The 20,394-nt window shown below is 37.9% G+C and overlaps 1 protein-coding gene across 1 annotated transcript in view; it reads left to right on the forward strand.

Moving 5' to 3' along the window:
• The window catches only part of Ap2b1 (adaptor related protein complex 2 subunit beta 1), a 111,790-nt gene that overhangs the window by 79,220 nt on the left and 12,176 nt on the right, over positions 1-20,394 (forward strand). The window contains exons 19-20 of the mRNA XM_010621747.3: positions 17,562-17,646; positions 18,624-18,710. Coding sequence (XP_010620049.1) covers positions 17,562-17,646; positions 18,624-18,710 — 172 coding nt within the window. The remainder of the gene's footprint in view (positions 1-17,561; positions 17,647-18,623; positions 18,711-20,394) is intronic.

A 20,394-nucleotide genomic window follows, 5' to 3' on the forward strand; every position in this document is an offset into this window, starting at 1 on the left:
CTTTGTACAAAGAAGGTATAGACTAAGTGATTGGTAAGGTTGCCCCCAGCACTTCCATCCTATGACTGTTACAGTGTGTACCTTGTTATACACACATGGTCACCAGGCATGGGGATATAAGTTAAATGAGCAAATGCTTTGGTCTGTTCATAACACACTATGAACTCCTTTCCAAAGACAAGTTGTGGTAAATAGTGGATATTTTGATTATGAAAATTAGTTTCTTTTAAGCTTGAACTGGAGGTACAGCAATAGTGTGGTGTTTCCCACAAATATGATATAGTCAGATATTTTTCTATCAAAAATCATTTTTGTAAAAGCTGTGTGTTTTTATGCAACTTGTGATAAGAAATGTTACCTTCATTTTAGAAAAAAGAAAAGAAAAACCTTTACCCTGCCTTCTCTTTCCAACATGGTCCTAGTTTCTTTGTCTACAGAAGCAATCTCTTGCCTGTTTTGGTTGATTCTTTTGATATTTAGCTCTCTATCTGTAAATAACTTGGAATTTGCTTAAATTGGTGTCAGTATGCACAGTATTATAATAATGTATACTCTTCAAAGCTGAGCCATATAGTAAGGTGTGATTTTTTTCCCCCATAAAATATTTTGTAAATAACTGGAGTCTTCTTTGTTTGTGTTCTTTAGTGTAATCCAACCCCAAATTCTGTTGAAATCAGATCCCTGAAATATTCTGTCACTTTCTCTTTCTTGAAGTTTGTTCTGGAGTCTTTTAACCTATATCAGACTGAACTGATTTCCTTTTCTTTTTTTTTTTCTTTTTATTGACTTTATTGGTACAATGTAGGTATACAGTACAGTTACATTCATTACTGAGATCTTGTACCTTTGCATGACAGGTCTTGGTTTTCATTTTTTCCCCCTTGTCTGATTTTCTTGATTACCTGGTACATAGCTGTCATCCTAGGATAGTTTCCCTTTGTCACCCACCACCTTGGGGATTCATTCTCTTCATCTCTCCTGAATTGTGTCTCCTATTATATTTTCCTTTTCTTGGTTTATTCCCTTATTTTAATGAAATACATCTCCTAGTAGCTTCCTGAGAACAGGAAAATAAAATTTTTGAGATACTATTTGTTTTCAGTCTCATTTATTTTGTCTTCACATTTGTTTGTAGTTTTTGTATAATAAAATTCTAGATTAGAAATCATTTTCACTTAGTCTGAAGCCATTCTGACTCTTCATTTTCTGTGCCAAGCCATTTCCTTTTCATTGAAAGCTTGTATAGTCTATCCATGTTCATATCCTCACTCCATGTATTTTAAAGTAAATCCCACATACTAGTATCACTCATCTGTACATATTTTAGTACATGTGTTATGAGTTAGGTCAAGAATGACCCAGAAAGGCAGGCCTCATATGATCATAGGCAGGGCTTTTGGAAGGTGAATATTAATGTGAAGTTAGGAGGTAGGGCCTGGTTGGAAGGGGCAGGTTGCTGGAGGCTTGACCTGGAAGTGTTCTCTCCCTTCTTGGCTCATCTCTTCTCCCTGCTTCAGCTCACAGTTCAGTGACCTGAGCAGGTTCCTCAGCCCAGGTCTTTCCACCATTATGCTTTGGGAGCCTCACACTAAAAACATAAGCCAAAATAAAACTTTCCTTCTTTAAGTTGTGAATGTGTAGGGTATTTTGTCCCAGTGACAGAGTGATTAAGATAACATATCTTTAAAACAGGATTGTTTTTCGAAATTAGCCACAATAACTATTCTCATACCTTAAAAAATTACCAAAGTGGTTTCTCTTATATGAGAAACTAAATTATATAAATAAAGAGCAAAGTGAAAGAGGATAATAAGAAGTAAGGAGGTAGATCTTTCTGAAAGGGGAAGGGGACCAAAAGATGGAGGGAGAAGGGAAGGAGGGAAAGAGGGTGAAAAAAGGAATTAAGATGTGTTAAATACATGTACCAACTCCAAGGGAACATTATGTACTGAAAATGTGTAATAGTAAAAAATTTTTAAATTACCAACAATTCCTAAATATCAAATAGTGTTCAAATTTCCAGTTTTAATATCTTTTTCATTATTACTGTTCTTGATTTTTGCAGTGCTGGGGATCTAATCCAGGCTTCATGAATGCAAGGGAAGCGCCCTATGAATGAGCTACATCCCTAACCCTCTTTAGCTATACTTAGAAATATCATAGCTACTATCTTATCTACCTGTGGCTCTATAAAGTGAAATTAATTAAGACAAATCCAGTTTTAAAACTCAGTTCCTCCATTGCATTAGCCACAGTTAAAATACACCTGTAGCTAGTGGTTACTTCATTGGATATTACAGAAGTAGAACATTTATATCACTACCAGGGATTTAGCTTAGTGGTACCACCGCTTGTCTCACAAGTGCAAGGACCAGAGTTCAGTCCCTGGTTAAAAAAAAAAAATCAAAACCATACGTTTAAGGAAAAAAAAAAAAAAAGAAGCCAGGCGTGGTGGCTGAAGCCTGTAATCCCAGCACTTGGAAGGCAGAGGCAGGAGGATTGCTGTGAGTTCGAGGCCAGCCTGGCTACATAGTAAGTTCCAGGTCTGTCTCAAGTACATAGTGAGACCCTGTCTCAAAAAAACAGAAAAAAAAAAGAACATTTACATTAACTGTAGAAAGTTCTGTTGAGCAGTGCTTATGTATAGGTACCTTTCCATCTTTTTCATTCATCTTTGTTCTTCAGCAGTTTGCTGTAATGTGCCAATATTTTTGTTTGGGGGGTTTTGTTTTGTTTTTGGTTTCACTGAGCTTCTGAGATCTGTAAGTTGATAGTTTTACCCAAAATTTGAGGAAATTTTTGTCATCCATTCTAATTGTTTCTGCCCTATTACATTGTTTTCTTCTAGAATTCTGATCACTGATATCTTAGACCACTTGCTCTCATCTCTCAGGTCACTGAGACTGTTTTGTTTTGTTTTTGTGAGTGGTGGTGCTCTTTCCCCTCCTCCTGTTCTTCTTTTATATTCTTCAGATTAAAGAATTCATATTGATCTGTCTTCAAATATACTGACTCTTTCATCTGAAAACAACTTCCTACTTTTCAATTGCAGGATTTTGTTTGGTTCTTTACTAAGTTTCCCCATCTGTTCACTCCAGAGTATATACAACTGGAGAACTCCATTTTATAGTACACGTCCACTCTCTGGCCTTCCCTCAGGCCTAAAGGGATATACTTACTAATCCTCAGGAAAAATGACCAGTATAAGGATCTCAAGAAGGCCTAGAAGCAACATCAGGGTTGTCTGTCCAGGGAATTCAATACTCTGGCTAAAAGTGTCAGTTCACCCTGTGAACTATGTTCCACCCTGTGGAATCCTTATTTCATAGGTTGATCCAAGGCCAGAGGAGGATCAGAATATGGCCTTTCTAACCCTCACGCCCATAACAAGAGCTTCAATTACCCATCATGAAGAGCAACTAGCGTCCTCTGTATCAATACTTTTATGTTTCCCTACTTGAACTGGCTTGATTCTTCTAAAAATTATCTTTGAGTCTCTCTGTTGGAATATAAAGGCTTTCTTCCAGACTGGGAAAGAAGGCTAGAAAATTTGTAGCATTCAGTGTGTGTAAATTCACTTCTCTACCCTTAGGTGTCTTGTGTCTAAGTGCCATTTACTTTATCCTCTCTAAAAGAATTAATCTTTAGTTTTACACAGGATCTGGAGAGGAGCTCAGGAAGTGCCTAGCAATGTGGAGTGGGGCAGAGGACCTGGGACTCTTAATGCCATCTTCATCATTTTTTTTTCCTCTGTCCTTTCTTTCTCTTTCCTTCCTTCCTTCCTTCCTTCCTTTCTTTCTTTCTTTTTTCTTTCTTTCTTTCTTGCTTTCTTTGGAGGGAGGTTGGTTGCTGGGAATTGAGCCCAAGGCTTTCCAAAATCTATGCAAGCTATATCCCCAGCCCCAGTCCTCTTTTCTTTTAGTGCTCTTTTTTCCATACTATACTACAAGTGCTGTCATCCTTTGAGAATTAATGCATTATTATTGATAATCTGTTTTCCAGCTCCAAGATGTTGTTGCCAAAATACCTTTGTTCTTTCTGTCTTTATGGATTCATGGCTTTAAATTTTTTATTTTCCTTTATGTCAGAATTTCTTTCAGAAGAAGGGAAACATTTAAATGTAATTTTCAGTCTACTAGTACCTTCTTAAAAATTCTTTCCTTTCTTCTTTACTACTATATAAAGGAACCTGAAAGTGAAACTATGGGTAAAGAATTGGCCCTTTCCTACTTTTTAGTTTTTGTCATCTTTATCGCTATATAAACACTGTTGAATAAATTACTGAAGGTTAATTAGGGAAAAAAATAGAGATCTCTGTTTTTTTTCTTTGAATGTCTCTTCTCTTCTAAAACAGGGCAATATTTATCAGTTCTGTTTATTTTAATCTTTGAATATTTTAGGGAGAAAGTACTGAAGACACTAGCTACAAAGGATACAGCTTCCCATTCTTGTTTATTGATGTTCTTAAGATCTTTGTCCACCAAAAGGTTCTTTTGCTAACGTATGGCCCAGAGAAAATTCTGTCCCCTGTTACTCCTACATTGCAGTCCCCACCTATGAGACAGTCAGTTACAGATGGTGCTTGTCTTTGATATTTATGTCTTGCACATGTCCACTCACGTTCAGAGAACCCATAGCTGTAGCTATTGAACCAGAAAAACTGGTAAATGTTTCCAGACAGAAGACCTTTTAAGCAGCTTCCATGAAATGAAGCAAACCAGTTTGGCATTTGCTGACTTTTTTCAGCTTTTATGTAATTCAGACAAGTTCAGTGTTAAAGCCTCTTTTGGTCTTCAGAGTCCACAAATGAAGACTGCAAACTCTGATTGCTTTTATGGGACCACAATGCTGCTTGTATACACACTTGACTCCTTAAAGTGGAGGCTATTACAGGAACCTCACAGAGATTCCCAGCTCAGATTATGCTGCACATAATCCCTGTAGACTTCTGCAAGCAATATATAGGTAAATGGGGTCTTAATTGTGAAAGAGTCAAATATTTTGCCACCAGAGAAAAGAAAAATCATTGTATTTGCCACTGCTGTTTCAAGTCTGGTGTATGGTTTCATGTCACCTCAGCACTGTACACATCCTTTAATCTCATTTGGGAAATTTAATTATCTTATGTATTAAGATTTTGGCTGTGGATATAACTCAGTGGTAGAGCACCCACCTAGCATGGTTAGATGCTGAGTTCAAACCCTAGCCTGTCAAAAAGAAAAAAAGAATAACAAATTTAGCTAAGGAGTCTTTGGCCTTTTTTTTTTTTTTTTTTTTGAGACTGACTCTCAACTGTGCAGTTTAGACTAATCTTGAATTCACTGTGTAGTGAAAGCTGGCCTCACATTTATAGCAATCCTCCTGCCTCAGCCTCCTGAGTGCTAGGATTACAGGTGTGTGCCACCTAGCCCTCTTTGGCCTTTCTGTAACCAGCGCTCAACCCCTGCTTTCCAGACTCTTTTAGGAACCTGTTTATTAATAGCAGCTGCTCTGATTACACATAAGCAGTAGGCAAGATGCCTCTATTCTGATAGATCTGAGATCTATTTTAAATGGCAAGAAACACTTGTTTTTAAATCCCAGAATTGAGTTCTTAAAAACACCCAGACCAGTTCCTCGTGAAAAAGGGCCTATGAGGTAACAGAAAAGTCCATGCTGGGATCCCAAGCAAAGGATAATGATTTTTGTAAAGTTGCTTTAAAGTATTAATAATAAAGGTGATTTGTGGACTGTCATTTATTAAAGTCAAAAGCCATCATTTTATCATGATTGTAAGTTAGGAATTGATAGAGAATGAATCAGCTGGAAGTGGTGATGCATGCCTGTAATCCCAGCACTCCAGGAGGCTGAGGCAAGAAGATCACAAGTTCAAGCCCAGCCTGGGTAATTTAGTGAGAAGACCCTGCCTTACAATAAAAAGTAAAAAAAGAAAGGGGAGAGGATGGAATGGGAAGGAAGGAAGTATTCAGTTTTGAGTTTCTAGTTTGTTATATGATTAGAAACAGTTGCTAGGGCTGGGGATTTAGCTCAGCAGTTCGGTGGCCTGCCTTGCAAGCACGAAGACCCAAGTTCAATCCCCGGTACTGAAAAGAGAGAGAGAGAGAGACAGAGAGAGAGAGAGACAGAGAGAGAGAGAGAGAGGGAAGGAAGGAACGAACAGCTGCTAATCATGTGCTCTTTATGCTTTGGGGGAGTTGCACTTTTTTTTCTGGCTCCATTTTTTTTTTAATTAAGTTTATTGGTACATTTTAGGTATATATAATGATCACATTAATCATAGGGAATTTGTACCTGTACATGGTATATCTTGGTTCTTATTTTTTCCCATTCCCCAAAGTAGGTATGTTTCCATTACACTGATAATCTTTATATAAAACCTTAAGGTGCATTATAGGTTAGAACTAAAGAGAGCTCACTGGGATTTTCTGAGCTGGATTGAAGACCACTTGAGAGTCATATCCTTTTTTGATATCTTCAATTTTCCTATAGCATCATTTTTTTGAGATAGGAAAATAATTTACTCGCTATTTTTATGTAGGGATTATGCAAGCTTCATAGTATGAGGTTCAAGCATCTTGAAAATAAACTTTGGGATAAAGCTCAGTAGTAGAGCATTTGCCTATTACCTGACCCCCAGTACCACAAGAAAAAAGAAAACTTCTGAAGCTTTGATTCGTGTGAGTATTCGCATGCAAAGAATGCAAAATCTTGGTTTTAAAAGATAACTTTTAATATTGTCTGTTTCAAAACTGATCTGTACCCTATATTCGCAGTGATTGATGTTTTGGTGTCTACATGAGTACTCGCAGTGAATTCCTATGCCAAAATAGACTACTCTGTATTCATAAAACTCTTATTAGGTAGTTATTTATTTAAACTAAATTACCTCTTCTTTTAGATTCTATTTGTCGATTGTAGTTCTCTACATTTTAGGACTTTTTTAGGACAAGTTTCCTTTTGATTCAAGGCACCAAGGCCTGAAAATCGTGCAAGTGGATCTATAATGAAAATGTACTCAGTCTGAAAGAACTGTGAAATTATCGATGGCTATTTTCCCTTTCATTTCACTTTAGGAAGCCTAAAAGCATTTGTATAGATGTCAGTCTTGTTCTGGTTTTTAAGAAGAAAAACTAGTTAGAATTAGGGATTCTGGTAAATATAACTAGAATGAATTATAGTTTAGAAACTAAGGAAAATATTACCGAATCACTTTTGAAAAGTGTTTGAATGAATAGTGGTCCTTTGTATGGAAGAGGTCTTTGTTTCCAGGAGGCATTTAAGGAATTAGAGGGCAAATACACAAAGTACAGAACTTTTTAAGTTTCTCAATTGTTCACTTTATGCTCCTAACAATAATTTCTGTCCCTTCTGTGTAACCTGCTTCCCTAGTGGACAACCAAGAGACAGAGTCTGTGCTCAGTGACCTGGCCATCTGCCCAGTCATCTTGTCAACCACATGTCCTCCTTTTGTCCATGTAAGGTTGGACAATGTACTAGGCTATTTGTAGACAAAGCTATAAATTCATTTTCTTTTCAGCTTGCCTCTGAATACTCTGAGACTGTTGGACTGTTAGTAAGGTCTGTTCCTCTATTGAGCTTTCATTAATAACATACTAAACTGGCTTGTGGAATATCACTTTAACTGTTAGTTTACTAATCCTGCCTGGGCTATCTTGGGATTCAGTGCAGTGTATATTACATGTGTTTGAAAGTTTTTAACAATGAGCCTTACACAGCATACAACTGCTTATGATTCCCCTCCCCCATTCCTGAATATTAACATAGTCTTTCTAAGACACGATAACTCCAGGTACACATAGCTTTCATTTTGGGGGGAAAGAGAGTGGTCTCTTTCCCTCTACCCCCTTACATATGCATCACCGTTAAGGTAGGATTTTAGGGTTTGAGGAACGTACTTGTCAGGTAGGCTGAAAGGCCTATGAAATTATCGATGACTATTTCTGGCAGTTGAAACTATTTTATATAAGAATAATTCTGTTACAGGCTCCTAAAGGAAGGGAAACTGAAGGGTTGAAGTAAAGGTTTCTGTGTAGTCACTGGTTTGGTCAGTACAGTATTGTCTTAGTTGCTTTTCTCATTGTGGAAACAAAATGCCCAACACCAAAGTTAAAGGAGGAGAAGTTTATTTGGCTCACAATTTGTAGAGGTCTCATTCCCTAGTTGGCACTCCAAGCAGGGTGGCATGGATGAGGGGCTTCACAGAGCAGCCAGATAGAAGGCAACAAGCACAAGCAAGGACCCTCTTTCTGTCCCTTTTATACAGGCTACCCACCCTTAGGGCAGGTCGCACTCACACCCAGGATGGGGCAACCTAAAGCCTACCCAGAACTATGCCAAACCAATCAGTGAACTCAGTAATTATGCACCCTTGATCCTAGCATCATACATACACTTTAGATCCAGACACCTCTGAAAATTCCTCCTATGACTGTATGAGGCTTTAGGGGGACATCTAGACACAAACTACAAGTATCACAGATTGGGTTATATATATTGCCAAAAAGAGGTCATTTAAATTTGCTTTAAGTTTCTGTTTTATTTTACCTACATATAAAACTTATAAAATATGAGAAAGCCACCTGGAGGAGCACAAACAGAAACGCTATACCTTGGCATTATTTTCCCCTGAACTTTGATTCTTTGCAGGGCACACAGTGCCCAGTAACATAGGAGTGACCCTCTTAGAGTTGTGAAATTTGTTTAACTCTTGCTATACTGCTGCTCTCTTTCCTTTAGTCTTATCTCACCAATCTGGAAAAACTTAATAGTGGAGAAGACAAAAAGAGGAAAAAACAAAAGTCCTCTAACAGTGATCTACAAGACCTTACTTGACCTAGCCATGCCGTCATCTCTCCCCTTCACTGAATCTGTCTGCTCTTCCTCCCTTGTTACTGTGCTGGCCATAAGTACATTGCCATCTCAAAGCCTTTGGATTGACTTTCCTTGTGTGGAATACGCTGCCACTGCTTCCCCACCCCCACTCCATTCTGAGCATCTGCATAGCTTACTCACTTCCTTAGGGTCTTTGCTAAAATAATGCTCTTTAGTAAGGCCTCATTCTACTCCTAGGATACCCAGTCCCTCTTACCTGTGCCTTTTCTTCTCTAGTACTTTTCACATTTTGAATACTATTTAGTTTACTATTCATCATTCCTTCCTCTCTTTTTCTCTAGAGCAAATTCTAATAAAAGGGCAGCAGTTTTTGTTTTTTATGATTGCTATCTCCCCATACCTAGAATAATGCCAAGCATATAATAGGTGATTATAAATATTAAATAAACTTTTTTGTTTTCTTTTATGGAAGTGTTTATAAGCATCATGTTCATCTTATCCTTAAACCAAACTGAGCAAGGCCAATTCTTCATCTTAGTAAAGTATCCCTAACTATAATCTCTGCCTGTTGTTCTTGGTAGCCTTGAAGTCTTTTCCCATTTAATATGCTTTTCCTGGGTAGGAATGATCCTAATCCCAAATTTTATCAGTATTACAGTCATAAATTCATTTTTTACTCACATAAGTACAGCAAACATTAGAAGCCATTGCTTTCTTTTTCTTTAATGTTCATTGATATTAGTACATTAAATCAGAAGTATATCTTGAAAATCTAAGATTATTTTAATCAGTATACCTAAAGTAAATTTGGAAGCTCAAGCTCAGATAAACAAAGAAAGGATATGTGTTCTCATTCTCTCATTCTCGCCCCTCTCTTTTTCTCTCTTTCCCTCTCTCTGAAGCTGGTAATAAAACCCAGAGCCTCCTGAACACTAGGCAAGCCCTCAGCCACTGAGCTACACCCCAAAGCTATATATATCAAGGCAAACTTGAAAAGGAAGGGCAAGGGCTAGGGATGTAGCTCAGCAGTACCTATGCCTGCCTCACTGGTGCATGGTCCTGAGTTCAATCCCTGGTACCCAAAACAAACAAACAAAAATAAATAAATAAAGGAAAGACAAAATAGGGTATATTTATTTTGTCTCGTTGCTCAATTCTTTGCTCTAAGAAAATGTTTTATCAGATAAGAGTCTTAATTTTTGTCTTTTAAAAAAAAGTTTAAAAAAGAAGATAATAATCTAGTGTTTTCCAATTCAGGTTTTTCTTTCTTGCCATCAGAAAGTTTCCTTTGGTAGAAATATGATTATAAATTAAGAGCTAAGTTAAAGAGTTGAGATTCCTAAGCTGAAATTCACTTTGGGACCAAGTTATCACTTAGCTGTTTGTCCATGTGTATTGGGATTTTGAAGGTTTGAATTTAGCCTGAACCAATGCAGTTCAGATGAGTTCACTGGTGAATTTCAGTGGACTACTTTTAAAGCTGTACTTTAGAATCTAGATTGCGTTGGAATAAGAATTACAGAACCTGATTTTAGTAGTTCTAACTCTACTGTAATTTGACTTCTCCCAGTGGACATCCCAGGAGTTCATCATTTTCATTTACTCCTGCCCACATCAGGATTTTGACAGCTTAATCTAAAAGTCTTTTAAGCTAATATATATCCATACCACCTAAAATTTTACACTTTTCTTTGGTGTTCTGAAATTTAATCTACAGACATTCTCATTCATGGTCTAAATTTCTTGAACAGTTTTGCGTGTCTGAAATTGAGTAGATCTCTTGGCAGAATGAGAATTAGAGGAGAAGTCATAATATTTGGCTTTTAGTATCTTGGGTTCTGTTCATATCCTCTTAAAAACAAGGCCTACTTGGGCCAGGTTTAGCTCAGTGGTTCTGCTGCTTGCTTTGCAAGCGCAAGGAACAGAGTTTGATCCCAGTACCAAAAAAAAAAAGACCTACTAAAAGAGCCCTTAGCATCCCAGTGTGTTTTTAAAGCCCAATGATTATTTTTGCTATTAGACAACTCAGAGTTTTCGAGATTGTCTGGAAGTCTGTTCAATGCTTTTCTTTCTGGTTTTGAGAGCTATTTATAGGAATTTGAAATGCTGAAATGCATGTTCTTGCCCCCAGGGGCATTAGCCTAGGAACATAGAAACACTGCGTCTATCAGGAGGAGCAGAACCTGTCAAATATTTCCTATTAAGGATTCCACTGTGCACATACTATTAACAGTGAACAGTGTTCTAACAACTCTTGTGAACAAACAAGTATGGCTTTAACCTGGGATGAACAGCAGGTTGGTACTGTTTCAGAGGCTGCTCTGCTGTCATGAAAATCCACCTGATTTGTTGAGAGTAGACTAAGAATATAGAAAGAGGATTCTTGTTTTAATCTTAGCCTCAAAATTGAATTAAAGATGACAGTCAGGTTGAAATGCAAATAGCCAGGCATACTGGTTCATGCTACTCAGGAGGCAGGAAGATCACAAGTTTGAGGCCAGCCTGAGCAACTCAGCAATACTCTGTTTGAAAAAATTTTTAATGTAATTAACATTAGAAGGAAAATAATATTGATACTTTCTGTGGAGGGTTTCACGACTCTTTTCAACTATGTAATCATATTGTCAAACATCGTAGATAACCTTTCTGTTTTGTCAAGAATATCTCAGAAAATTCCCCAGTAATTTATCGGTCAATGAGTTTGAAATGGAACACAATATTTCACCTTAATATGGGAGGGGAGATATTTTTGGCATTAACAAAGAATGCAGAACTACAGGTCGATTTAATCTCTAGCAGCTAGCAGAAAGGACCACTTCTGTTTGAGTCCTAGCTGACATATATCACACAGTTGGAGTCTGTGCCATTAAAAACCTGTCACTCAGAGCCATTCCCCCAGAATCTGTTGACTAGGTTGTGTAGTGCTTAAAAAATACATCTGAATCACCATTCCTCAGAGAACTGGAGATGGTTGGCGTCACTGCCTGGTCCTAACTTGGACCAGCCTGCAAATAATCTTTTCAAAAGCTAAATGTAGAGGAGGAATAAAAGAAAAAATACCCTTCCAAGACTTGCAAAGGTCACAAGTGACATCATGGGAGAGTAGATGATATAATCTCAAAGGTGAGTGCTGTCTTACTGGATATGTTTCTTGTAATGGTTCCTCCTTTTATTACCTATGGTAAAAAGTATGTTAAGAACCCTCATTTGCTAGAGTGCAGACTGAGTTCATCTCATACCTTTTTATAGTACTTTTGAGTACACTGGAACAAGGTTAGAATATTAATTTAGCCCGTTCATCTCCAGCTGTGGCACCATAAAGAGGCTGCAGCTCCTGCACAGCCTTCTTATACTGTGGAAGGGAACTAATTGCTAGGTACAGGCTGATGCTGACAGGCTGTACTTTCCCTAGCAGTTACTGAAAGTAACTTAAAAAACATTATTGTTACTAGCATTTATAGCCCGCTTTTGTATTTCAGAGTGCCTTTAATCATTTTTGTTTGCTCTTCCTATCAATGCCCCTGAGAGGCTTGTTAATATTGTAATGGCCACACGTTGCACATGACATATCAAAGGAACAGAGGATTAGGTAATCTGCTTCTTGGTACCATCTGTGATATTCTTTGGGCATCCTCAGAGCAGGAGCTGAAGTGTGTATTCTGATCTTTGCTCATTGAATCCATTTCCTCCCCTAAATTTTGTTTGGTGTGTGAATATTATGGCTTTTATACCTTTAAACTGCAGCTTACAGTATTTTTTCTATTTTATTCTTTAATATCAGTTTCAGCTCACTCAATCTCTACCCTGTTCCCCACTGGGGATTGAACCCAGGCCCTTTTTTGTGTGTGTGTTAACTTTTTTTTTTGTACCAGGGATTGAACTCAGGACCTTGCATTTGTGAGGCAGGCAGGCCCTTTTTTTGGGGGGGGGGGGGGGGGGACAGGATTTCATTATGTTACTATGGCTAAACTTGAACTTGTCATCCTCCTGCCTCAGCTCCCAGAGACCTGGGATTATGGGCATAAACCACTGTGCCTGGCTTTAATTAAATTAACTTTTGTTTGTTTGTTTGTTTTGTTTTGTTTTTTTGTTTTGAGACAGGGTCTCACTGTGTAGTTGAGACCAACGTGGAACTCACTATGTAGCCCAGGCTGGTTTCAAACTCACAGGATTCTCCTGCCTCAGCCTCCCGAGTGCTGGGATTACAGGCGTGCGCCACCACGCCCGGCTTAAATTAATTTTTAAAATCACAAATTTGTCATGTCCCACCATGCTAAGGGTACTTGAAGCTAAAGAATATGTGAGGCCACATTTTCCTGGAGCATCACTTTACTTGGAGATAAAGGGAGAAACATATTTTCCTGTTAAACATGTATGAATGTGTTATAGAGTTACTTCATGAAACTTCAGAGAAATTTTGTTTTTATGATAGGCTACTTCATATTAAATGCTAATCCTGGGCTTTGTCCTGTTTCCTCCCCAGTGTGGGTCCATACTCTCTTTTGCTGTTAAGGGAAGTACACTAGGTAAATGGGAAGTGCTGTTTTTTTGATACCTTTTGAACTAAGTTCACATCTTGTCTAAACTGAAAGAGGTTAAAAAATCTTGAGTAGTATATTTTATAATAATTCTCATTCAGCTTACTCTCTCTGCTAATGACTATTCTAGAAAGTGAAAATCCTGTGGTAAACAAAAAACAAAAATCTCTTCCTCCATGGAATGTATACTCTGCTGGAGGTGAGGTATATTGCATTGGGGCAAGCAGTAAAGCAATAGTGTTTTTTAAAAAATAAGTCTGGGCTGGGGATTTAGCTCAACTGGAGCTGTGCCTACCTGGCAAGTGCAAGGTCCTGAGTTTGATCTTGGTACCAATCCCCCATCCCAAAGAAAACAAAGACTGATGGTAGTGAGGATAGGATAGTAGAAGAAAATAAAACAAGAATTGGAATATGCACTCCTAATGTTGGAAGTTGGGTGATGCAGTATTATAAATATAGTAAAATCATGAAATGTCTGCCTAAGAAGATCATATTTGATTAAAGCAAAGACCTAAAGGAGGCAAGGAGTGAGCCATTTAAAGAAAAAAACATTCCAGACAAAAGAAAAAGAAGGAGCAGGGCTGGGAGGATGGTGGCTCAGTGGTTCCGCTGCCTGCCTCACAAATGCAGGACCCAAGTTCGATCCCCAGTACCAAAAAACAAAAAAAGAAAAAGAAGCAGCAAATACAAAAAAGCCATGAAGTAGGCACATGCCTGGACGTGCAAGGAGCAGAAGCAGGCTCCTATGGCTGGAGTGAAGCTAGCAGCAGGGAGAAGTAGCAGCACATAAATCAGAGAGGTAAATAGGCAGTTCTTTATTTTGGTTTTATTTTAAGTAAAAAGGAAAATCAGTGGACATTTAAGTTCAGAAATATTAAGAGCTGACCTATATTTTAAGATCACTCTGCCTGAAAACTGAACCAGAAGAGATATGGCCACTACATACTGGTAAAAGGAGCAATTCCACAGGCAGGGATAACAGTTTTAAATATCTATGTACCAAGTGTTAGCATACCCAACTTCATTAAAAAAAACAAAAAAATCTACTAGACTTAAAAGGACAGACACCAATATAAGGAATAAGTAATTTTGGTATGGTTGAAGTGAAGGAATAGTCTGCCGAGGTGGGTAGGAGTTGATCCAAGACAGCCGTATATTTTTGAAATACGGGATAATAGTAGTACTATATTTGAGCATGTAGAAGATTTCCAGTAATTTTGTTATCCTTAATTATGAAAAATTCTCAGTAAAGAGGAAAAGAGCTGGGAATGGTAGCACATACCTATAATCCTAGTACTCTGGGAGGCATAGGCAAGGATCACAAGCCAAACCCAGCCTGGGCAACTCTATGACTTAGCAAGCCCCTGTCAGAATTTAAAATGGCTAGTTATGCAGTTCAGTGCAAAAGCTCTAGGTTCAGTTTAGTAAAACAGGAGATGGTAAAGCAGAGGGAGTTTTTCTTTGTTGAACAAATAGGTGCTATAATATTTATTGGGCTCAGCCACTGTTCTTCTATAAATATTAATTTATTATCCTTATGACAATCTCATGAATACTGTTGTGATCTCCTTTTTACAGACAGGAAATTGATCTGAGTACTACTTGCCCAGAGTCACACAGATAGCAGGTGTCAGGTCAGAATTTGAAATCAGGTGCTGTGGCTCTTAAGATTGCTTTGAACACCTGTAGGGTGCCCCCTTCTCAGAGAATTAATGTAGTCTAGAGCAAAAGTCCTGAGGTAGTATTTAGGCTGTCTTTTTTTTGGGGGGGGGTACCGGGATCAAACTCAGGTCCTTGTGCTTGCAAGGCAGGTGCCGGAACCACTGAGCTAAATCCCACCCTAGGCTGTCTTGAAACCACAGAAATTTTATGCCAGAATGTCATGTTACGTTCATTTCTCAACAAGAGGGTTGCTGGCTTTCATCTGTTTGTCAAAAGGGTATGGAAGGCCGATGGCTTAGCATCTCTGACCTGCAAGAGCATTTCATGGCTTTGCTCTTGTTAAAGGGCACTGATAGGATAGTAGTCATTTCAGAAGAACACTGTGTTTATGGGGTCATTCAGGCTTACTTGACAGCATTGTTCTAATTATTTATCTGATTGGTCTTCCTAGGTACTTTCCCAAAATTCTCAAGCCAGGTCCCAGATTTAGAAATTGTGATTCTTTTCCATAGATTGAAAAACCTGTCTAGATGATTCTGATATGTCTTTGGTTAAGGCATATCTCCTGGGGGATAGAGATTATATTTTCTGTTCTCTCCTTTATCTCTCAAATACTTAGGACACAGTAAGCATTTATAAATATTTGAATGAATGGCACATTTTGAAACATGACTGCTTTTTATTCAAAGATGAAAGTAATAAACTGGGCGCAGTGCGGCATGATTTTAGTTACTAGGAAGGCTGAAGCAGGAGGACAAGTTCAATCCCAGCTTGGAAAATTTAGCAAGATCCTGTCTCACAATAAAACACCGAAAACAAGTAGGGATATAGGTCAGTAGTAGAGCACCCCTGAGTTCAGTCCCCATTACCACAAGGGAAATGATTACTCATTAGTAATTAGTCACTTATTTCACAAGACACCTTAATATGACCCACAAGTAGCCATTCCAACTCTTCAGCTTTCACTTCTAAGTGTCTTTTACAGAGCCTGGCACTTTCAACATCTTGTTTCCCTTATTTGAAATATGAATTCTCTTTCTCTCTAATTCATTTGCTGAGTACCGGATGAATTAGAAAATGCCTCTTTCCCAGAAGCCCACAGCTGGTATAAATATTTGAAAGTAGCTCTCTGGTGCATCTTAAAGAATGTCTGAAGTCCTTCTTTCCTGACATTAGTTACTCTGCTCTGTCTTTCTGGGAATCCTACTCTCGGCATTGTGGGCATTGGGCTCTATGATATAGGTTAAAAACTCCTAGTCTTAATAATTGAACAGTTAAAAGCACAAGCTACTACTAGAAATGTAATTTGAGGGATTCTTTAGGGAGAGAGATAAGGAAGACTGTCAGGGAGACATAGCCAAACAATTATGAAGAAGGAAGAAAAGGTACTTTTTCAGTCATAAAAAATAGTTAAGAATAAATGTAAAAGGTCTGCTAGTACTTCAGAAAGCTGATGTTTGTATCTTATAGCCAAAATTTTGATGGAGAGATAGGTTACAATTGAAGTACAGACATTTGCCATAAAAAAGAGAAGAGGAAGAATAGTGGTACTGAACAAGCACTTTTTTCCACATATTTTTTTTAATTTATTTTTTTTAGAACAAAATAAGATGAAATAGTTGCTGATCACATAACTTGCCCAGAGAACTGTTTTTCCTGCAGTGCTAAGAGCATAGGTAGGAAAGTCACTGGTGACAGAAACCAGTGGGTGGTGATCATTTAGACAAACTCTTCTCCCTCTTTGTATATGGGTCTTATGATCAGTGCAGTAGAATCTGCCTGTTCCTGAACTGTGCCAATCAGAGCATGCCACTCAGTGTTGCCCCAAATAAAAGTACTTAGTATAGCATTTTTAAGATAGCGTGCTCTGAATTAAGAGGCCATGTAAAATCATAACCCAAGAGTATGTATTGTGAGAAGAAAACTCATTTCTTGGCTTGCCTAAAGTCTTTTCCTTCTTATAATTATCAAGTTAACCAGTGTTCAGCCCAACAAGTTTTTTCCAATGACAAGACAAGATTTTATAAGAGAAATAACTTTAAGACCTATATCTAAAAAATGTATAATTAGAGAAATTATGGCACTAGTAATTATGGAAGAAAAATATAACCCAGGTTTTGGATCAGACAGAAGAGGAGTAGAAATAATATCATTAGGAGGTATTTGGTAAGTGGTAGCAACCTAGTATTAATAATCATAGAAACTGCCAACTAAAAAATATTTTAATCATAGAAATAATAGGTAAATACATTATTCTGGGTACAAGAGTTGTGCCTTGAAGACAGCCCTCTGGAGAGAGGGAGATTTGCAGGTGGTCACAGTTCTGAAACAGTGGAGTAAGGAAGGGTTTGCTTTGCACTGTATAGGCTGGTGTGTCTGGTTGAGGAGGCCCACACTGACTAAAAGAGAAAGGAAATCAGGAGATAGATTCCTAGACACACAACTGTTCTTTCCCTCCTACCTTGCCTCCTAGGATGTCCTCATTTTCCCTTGTTGCTTTCTTGGCAGGTGGCTGTTAAAAACAATATTGATGTCTTCTACTTCAGCTGCCTCATCCCACTCAATGTGCTTTTTGTAGAAGATGGCAAAATGGGTAAGTATGTCCTCCTGATACCTTTGCCCTTCCTCTGAATGTCAGGTAGAGTACACCCAGGAGTACAAGTTATTTTAAGGTTTAAAAAATTAGGTACAAATATTCTAAATACCTAGTGATTGCTCATTTATTTGCCTGAATCAGTGGCTTTTTGTTGTTGTTCTGCCATTAGTCTCTAGATCACCATGTTCATTTATCTGAATAATCCAATCAGATCTGTATCCCAAGAGTAAGAGGTTTGGGGACAGGTAGATATGAATTTGAATCTTAGCTCTGCCATTTATTAGCTGTGTGGCCAAGGACAATATGCTTAGCTTTTCTATTTAATTTTCCAAGTTTGCAAAACAGAAATAGTTTTTATAATGACTTAATGAGGGAAAGTGTGTAAATTTAGCACTTAACCCTGTACTAAGTTCACACTGACTCAAGAATTCAGTAATTTGTAATAAACCATTAGTATTTCATGTGGCTTTTGGCATTTTTCTTCCTTTATTTATGAAACTACCTCCAATAAAACTAACATATATTGGTACCTATTAAATTGTATTGGCATTTAACTGATCTTCACAGTGCCTGTTTTGGATCAAGACAGATGCAATTATTTATGAAGAAATTAAAGCTCAGAAAGGTCACTGAACTTACCAAGATCACTCAGATAGGAAAACAAGAGAACCAAAATGACAAGTAGACCCTTCCAATGCATCTTAGTGCTATTGATGTAGAAATAACTGACCTGGAGGGTGTAATATCTGGGCGCAGCTAAAATTGGCTCCAATTCTGCTATGTGTATTGCAAGACCAGCATATAGTATACAGCAAGCCATCAGAATAGTGGGCCAGCCAGGGATGGAGCTCAGCAGTGCACCACCTGCTTGGAAAGCATGAGGCCATGAGTTCAATTTCCAGTACCAAAAAAAAAAACCCAATCAGAATACTAACAGTTGTTCATATCTATCCTTCCTCTGTGCTTCCCTACAGAGCGCCAAGTCTTCCTGGCAACATGGAAGGATATTCCCAATGAAAATGAACTCCAGTTTCAGATTAAGGAATGCCATTTAAATGCTGGTGAGTAATAACTAAATTTCATCTTCATCTTAGTAAATCAATTAGATACTTGGAGATTTTATTTTTCCTTTATCTTTCCATATCTGAGCTGTTTCCAGTGACTGTATGCAAACCTTTCTTTAAAAGCTTGGGATGTCTGATGTAAGATGCTCAATTATGTACATGATATCAGGTGTAAGAAAAAAAGTAGAATGCCTACCTTCCTACCCAGTGCTTCAGTGGTTGAAGACATGTTAATAATCATGTTGCTTCAGTATACCAAATATTAAGTAATGGAAGTGACTCTTGAAGATAGGTACTCTCCTGAGAATTGAAAGGACCCTTTTGTCTTTTATAGCAGGTAGTGGAGAAAAGGTGACTGTCTTTTTGAGAGCTTGTATTTAGAATCCTATTTATAATGAAAGAATAGATCATGGTTGATTAAAGTCTGGCTGATAGCCTTTTTTTTTTTTTTGTGCTACCTTTTATCAGCTTTCTTATGATGCTACTAACTCTTTAATCACCATTAAAAAATCTCTAGAACATTGTTTGTAGTTTATTACTATAATAAAACATAAAAAGGAGTAACCCAAGAGAATAAATAATAGCAGCTGTCCTAGAGCTTTGTTTCACTGGACTGTTCACTGTTCCAAGTTCTGCCTTTTGTAACACACACACACACATTTTGAGATTTGTACAGACTTTATGGCTCTGAATAAAGTGAGCCTTGGTACTTGGTCAGCACCTCCTCTTTCCTCATTGATCCAACATTTCCTTCCTGCATTGATCTTCATAAGGGTCTTTCAGCACACTGCCATCTTCCCATTGTTGTTTAAAGAGAGCACTGGAAAAAGGAGGCAATATAGCAGTACAAAACAACAAAGAAAAACCACATGTACTGCCTTCTAGGTTGGGGGGTGCTGGGGGATTTTGTTTTTGAGACAGGGACTCACTATGTACTTCAGGCTAGCATTGAACTGTCCTGTCTCAGTCTCCCGAGTACTGGGATTACAGGTGTGCACCATCACACCTGACTTCACACGCTGTGTTCTCATTCCAACTTTTTGTTTTCAGTTTCAGGTTTTTTATTTTTCTATATTATAGTCATCTTTTATATTCAGATATATCTTTTCATGTTGGGGATTTTGAAATCCAGGTAGATAGTGATCAGCTCCTTCCTGTGATGCCTGCTTTAAATGTGATGATCCAGTAAGCCCTGTCTGAGACATGCAGAATGCCTAATCTCTGACTTAAAAGAAAGACATCCTGGCATCTTTTGAGTATAGAAACCTCAGGAAGAGGCTCCCTTCTGATTAGGATTGTCTAACACCCCCTCAGTCTCTAGAGAGGGATTTAAGGAGTCTTCTGTGATTTAAAATAATTAATTTATTATCTTCATTTTGTGCCATACTCTTTGAAGTAAATGACAGTGTTCTTTGTCCCTCGTGGGTGAGCATAGGAGGTGAGGGACAGCTTTCTACAGCAAAAGCTGCTTTTCAGGAAGCCCCTGGATACAGAAGCCACAGTGGCTAGTGGTGAGAATCAGAGATGTTCCCATTAGATTAAAGAAACAAACTTAACAGGTTTAAAGCCTGACTGATAGCTTTTTTATTTTCCTGCCTTTTGTCACCTTTCCTATGATGCTACTAACCTCTTTAATCAACATTAAAAATGCCTCTCTTCCCCACTTGAACGAGACTGGGCT

This window comes from Fukomys damarensis, unplaced genomic scaffold, assembly GCF_012274545.1.
Source record: "Fukomys damarensis isolate Sample0158 unplaced genomic scaffold, DMR_v1.0_HiC HiC_scaffold_13, whole genome shotgun sequence".
Taxonomy (NCBI): domain Eukaryota; kingdom Metazoa; phylum Chordata; class Mammalia; order Rodentia; family Bathyergidae; genus Fukomys; species Fukomys damarensis.